General features: G+C 36.0%; 1 protein-coding gene across 1 annotated transcript; it reads right to left on the reverse strand.

Moving 5' to 3' along the window:
• Nucleotides 1-1,940: 1,940 nt before the first annotated feature.
• On the reverse strand, nt 1,941-3,035 carry LOC106475861 (tetraketide alpha-pyrone reductase 1-like). Its single transcript, XM_013936537.1, has one exon. The coding sequence runs from the start codon at nt 3,033-3,035 to the stop codon at nt 1,941-1,943; it is 1,095 nt and encodes a 364-aa protein (XP_013791991.1).
• Between the last annotated feature and the right edge of the window lie 3,047 nt (nt 3,036-6,082).

Raw genomic sequence — 6,082 nt, forward strand, 5'->3', positions numbered from 1 at the left:
GGCTAAAGCTACACGAGAGCTATCTGCGCTAGCCGTCCCTAATTTAGCAGTGTAAGACTAGAAGAAAGGCAGCTAGTCATCACCACCCATCGCCAACTCTTAGGCTACTCTTTTACCAACTATTAGTGGGATTGACCGTCACATTATAACGCCCCCACGGCTGAAAGGGCGAGCATGTTTGGTGGGACGGGGATTCAAGCGCCCCTAACCACCTGGAAATGCCGGGCCATTCATAGCAGATAAAGCCTATCTTCTTGATCTCTGTCTGTTTCAATAAAAATTGTGCTAAGCTTTGCTTCTGTGTCAAAAAAAAAAAGAAACAAAAAAAAAACACCCGGGTATGACTAGGAATATCAGTAAAGTTCGTTGTACTTTGAATTGTGTTTTGCTGTGTAATCCTGTCTTGGATGAAACGAGCAAACTTGCTTGCTGGTTCGCCAGTTTTTGTGAATTAGAGTAAAGTTAATTGAAAAAAAATAATAATAGATAAAAAGTATTCACTTTTAAATAAAATTATAAAGAATAAATAAAGTTATGTCATTAATTATTACCTCAAATGTGACTTGAAAATATCTTAAATAAAATTAATAATAATTATAATTCACTTACTTAATCCGATTCACATCCCAAAAAATGTTGTTCATGAAAATAGATAATATATATATGTATAGCGCCTAGACCAGTACTATGGCCCCCTAGTGACACAGCCGCATGTCTGCGGACTTACAACGCTAGAAACCGGGTTTCGATACTCGAGGTGGGTAGAGCACAGATAGCCCATTGTGTAGCTTTGTGCTTAACTTCAAACAAAACAAAAAAACCAGTACTATGTCTGTCATATCCCAGCCAGCTTGATGAGATTTGGTATTGAGCAATGGGTCTCGTCGGCATATTTATTCTATACTCTTCTTTGCTTTCACTCATGAGTTCTTAGAAGTTTCCATCTGTGTTTTGAACTTTGTTTATAGAAAACTTTTTACCATAACACCTTATCGTTTATCTAGCTGTAAATTCGTTTCAACAAAGTTTAATCAACAAATCCTTTTAAACTGCTTTATGTGTTAAGATTTCTCATAAGACTAATCATTTATTTTTACAATTTATGAACTTACAACGCTAAAATCCGGGGTTCGACTCCCTGCGGTGGACACAGTATATATATATTAATAATAGTTTTCACATCAAATAATCATCAAAGAAAAATAAATTAACATTTATGCGTAAAAAAAAAATGGCACCTCTTTATATATATTTGTTTTAATTATGAATTGGGTGATCTGCGCATGTTCAAAAAAGATTTGGATGCCAGCTTAGTCTCTTTTCATCAGTCGCTCTTGTAAAGACAAATCTTGGACATGATCTACCAATTAACTTATTTTTCATAGCTCTTTTTATCATGCATTTACTGATGGAATCTTGCTTAGACAACTCCTGTCACAGAAATTCGGAACAGGTATGTGTAAAAGACAAACTGTAAAACAGACGGACACGTTGTAGATAGCCCATTGTGTAGCCTTGCGCTAAAATTAACAAACGAAACTTGTCAAGTAGAGGGTCCTACATACTTGTTATATTTGGGTATTTAAAAGGGAAGGGGGGGAAGAGACATTTGGTTGGCCCAAGGCAAAATACACGTGGGTTAGATTTGCGTGAGTTGCATTTAGCAGTCACTGAGAAAATGTGTTTTTGTTAAACCAAATGTTTTTAAAGAACTACTCAACGCACATATAAAACTTACTTTAATTTATTTGTGATAAAATAAAAAAGACAAAAAACACCTAACTTTACGTTACTCAATTCATTATTGAATATTATAATAATAACAAGTAACATACGGTATGTTTCATTTCTAATAACATTTCTATACAGCATTTTAAAACTTCACAACAAACGTAATTTTCTTTTTCGGATATCTCCGAATACGTCAATCACTCCAATGTTCACCAGTTATCTCGTTCTTTTGGTCCTGTGTACCATTTAGTTCTGGGAATAATCCCTCTTTCTATCAGACTATAAGCTGTATCAATAATCGTCTTTTGGGGGGTTCTAGGAGTTAACTTAAGGATCTTAATCATCAGGTTGTTGTCAAATTGGTAAACATTTTCAATTCTGGGTAATATCAGAACAGCACTTGAATCCACGAAGCTTGTCAACCAAACCAGCCAATAAGGACAGTGGCGATGAAACACCCAGTATCCTTGGTTTACAAACTCTTCGAAAAGAATGAGGGACATTTCCTGGAACCAAAGGGATTCACTTCCAACGATGAACCTTTTTCCTGCAGCTTCTGGTACTGTGATAGCTTTCAAATGAGCAAGGGCCACATCTCGAACATCGCATAAGTAGAAGTTAACAGCTGGAACCAAAGGCATTGTCTTGTTCATCATCCTTTTTAGCGGAAAGACACTAGTACCCACGACATTTGTCAACATTGGTCCTAGTATAACTCCTGGGTTGATGGAAACTAGTTCGAATCTTTGCTCTTCGGGAAGGTTCTTTATGAAATCCCAAGCACATTTCTCCGCTAAAGTCTTACTCTTAGCATAAGCGTCTGTAAAGGGAGAATTTATATTGGTCCAGTCTTTTGGTCCGTACACTCGGTCATTGGCTACCACTGTTTCCCCGTGGACGGCAGCGATAGAACTAGTGATGACCACTCGCCTAACACTTCCAGCTCGAGCACAGGCCGCGAGGACCAATAAAGTTCCATCTACAGCTGGCTTCAGCAGATCCTCTTCCTGTGACGGGGGCTTATTGGGGAATGGGGAAGCAACATGCATAATATACTCACAGTTCTTTAAAGCGTTGTCCCACCCTTCCTTCTTGAGAAGATCAGCCTCGACCAGTTGTACAGGAAACCGAGAATTTGGACACAGTTCTTTAAGTGGTTTAACCTTGTGTTCATTGGACAGGTCTCTCACTGTTCCCCTAACTTGGTATCCTTCTTGCAGTAACAAACGAACCACATGAGAAGCCAGATACCCCGAAGCTCCTGTAACTAACACCAGGGGAGGCTTATCTAACTCTTTTGGCATTGTTCAACTATGAAATGTGTACCTCGGGAAGGGCTGGCAGGAGACAAATTACTCTTGAATCTCTCTCTCTAAACGGATATCACTGACATTTTTTGGTTAAACAAACAACCAGAAGAAATGGTGCATTAACAGCTTCTAAAACTGAGATAACACTGTAAAGTTTCACACTTCTGGCAAGTCGTTCTATTGAGTCTCAACTCGTTTAAGAAATGTTAATCAAAACAAAATCTTGCGCTCAGTAACCTGGAAACTTTTTATCCCGAGGTATAAGTAAAACAGAATCCTCCCTGCACATGTGACTGACACAGTTTCCAGTCAGTGGAGAGTCTAATTGGTCAACATGATGCTACGTCATGCAACGGTAGGACTGTTTTTACACTGGCTACAAATATCCCAAAGGAAATTATTTCAGGAATGTACTTGTTGTATTTTTCCAATAAATACTTTTTTTATTTCTACGTTGAGTCTTAATTTTAGAATTGTTATTTAACTAAGAGGAAAGTAGGTCTTTGTTCCAGTTGTAACATAAATAAATCATTGTTCATATTTACTATTATTGTATGTTTTCCCACATTTAAATCTTATTATTACATGGGTAAAATAACGAACCAAAATTATATAAGTTTGAAATAATTAAATCATGGGTACAAATAAATCTTGATAATATATAGGGGTTCGAAAACTAGAAAAGTAGCCAATCGTAGCAATAATAAACTCTCATTGGAAACTTGTTGCAGAGCTATATAGAGAGTGTTGTTTTAACTGAAGCTAAAGACGGTAATAATTACATAACAAAACCAAAACTAACTTAGCATGTGCAGCTATCTACGTAAGAGAAATTTCTAATGATTTTTACAGCACAGTGTTATAAAGGAAGATAATACAACAACTATCAGGAAATAGCTAATTTTATAATAAACCAATGACTGGTTGTTATAATGATTATTTTAGAAATTATCCTAAATATAATAGACGACTGATAAACTTCATAGCTTCTCCTTATGTTTGCTGGGTTCTGATTGGACTTCATAACTTCTCCTTATGTTTGCTGGGTTCTGATTGGTCGATACTGCTGACTGTGATTAAAGCTTTGGAAGTGGATAGTATACAACTCTGGTAGACTCCTAGTGACGCTAGATGGAAATGAAGAGAATTTTTCTGTTGAAGGAATAACTGGACGTAGTCATATGATTAGTGTACCGGACTGTGAATCCGAGGGTCTATGGTTCATATCCCTTTACCGTAAAATCACTGTTCACAATTTGAGGCCGTTTACCTTCCCTCTAGTCCAGGGGTCACCAAACTACAGCCCACAGGTCGGATCCGGTCTGCGAGGGTCAGTTCATCCAGCCCACCACTGCACTGTGCCACAAATGAGCTGAAAAATAATTATTTATATGGAAATATCATAGATCGTAGATAAACTTACTATGTAAAAAAAATTAAAATAAGTGTAAGTAAAAATGACCAAATTTGTCCAATCTGATTTTTGCATCTGACAGTAATATAAGTTTTAGGAAAATCAGTGAAATAAACAATTCGGCGACTTTTTGTGACTTTGGATATCGGAGCGCTTTTTGTGTAAGTACCTGCAGTGAGAGTTCATTCCCGTAGTCACCTCTGCGTGCATTGTTGTAAGACGATAAAATGCTTACAGGCAGTTGATACAAGTAGTGTGACGAGTGTACGCGTGGTTACACAACTTTGTGACAGAGAAGAGGTGTGCATGTATTGTGTGTGCTTCTACATATATTTGTGTGTTGTACATATGTGTTTATATATTTATATTTAAATCTGGAACACTGGTTCAATTCACGGATTAAACACGAACAGGCGACTTTTTGCGACTTTGGATATCAGAGCACTTTTTGTTTAAGTACCTGCAATATGGTTTCCAAGAAAAGCAATTATGAGCCTGCTGCAGCGATCGTGTTTTAACTTGTATTGCCGTGTTTAAACCGGTTTGAAGAGTGCCGTATATAAAAGGGACTGACTTCAGTGAATTATCTCATATATTTTGCATATTTGAGTGTTGAAAGAGCTCACAAGAGGTAAGCATCTAATATTTTCAAACTTTGATATTTATTTAAGCCCTATATTTTAAACGCTATACACTCAAAAAATGACTTAATTAAATTAACGAAGATTTTAATTAAATTAGTATCAAATTCTTAATACTATATTTGCCTATTAAGATTCTTAATATTTTTATTAAATATGATCTTAATTATTTTTTATGAAGCTCTTCTAATTAACTTACATAATAAATTTTAAATACATTGGCAAATTATAAAAATTGCTTAATCAAATAACTTATCGGGAAAAAACTTTTAAACCAATAACGTAATAACGTAATTTAATGTCACGAACTATTTACATTCAGTTTGTCATGTTTATATACATGTCAAAAAAATTTTGAAAAATTATTATTTTTCTAAAACTTTTTTGATAGACTATTCAATGTGTAAATAAATAATTGTTTTTCATTTTCAGATCCTGTTTTCTTCACCCATTGTTATGGCTACTAAGAAAAGAAAAGAAAAGTAGATGCTGAGTGTCACCTTTTCAATGAAGAATGGGTAGAAAAGTACTTCTTTGTGGAAACAAACAACCAGAAAGCTAGTTGCATGATATGCAACGAAAGTGTTGCCGACTTCGGCATCACTATGAAACAAAAAATCTGTCAACGTATTCGAAGTTTTCTGAAAAGTTGCGTTCTGAGAAATTTGAGTTCATGAAATGTACTTTGGAATCTCAAAGGAATCTCTTCTCGAGAATGTTTGCCGAAAATGAATCTGTCACTCATACAAGTTACAAAATAGTGCATAAGATGGCAGAGCGAGGAAAACCGTTTACTGACGACAACTTCATCAAATAGTGTATGATGGAAGCAGCAAATGACTTGTGTCCTGAGAAAGCCGATTTGTTCGGAAGTATCAGCCTTTCAGTAAGTTCAGTTGAAGAAGAACTTGGAGAGAACATGGTATTACAAATACGCTAGAAAGCTAGGAACTTCTTGTGGTATTCTCTGGTGCTGGATGAGTCTA

The sequence above is a fragment of the Limulus polyphemus genome, unplaced genomic scaffold, assembly GCF_000517525.1.
Source record: "Limulus polyphemus unplaced genomic scaffold, Limulus_polyphemus-2.1.2 Scaffold9309, whole genome shotgun sequence".
In the NCBI taxonomy this organism is placed as follows: domain Eukaryota; kingdom Metazoa; phylum Arthropoda; class Merostomata; order Xiphosura; family Limulidae; genus Limulus; species Limulus polyphemus.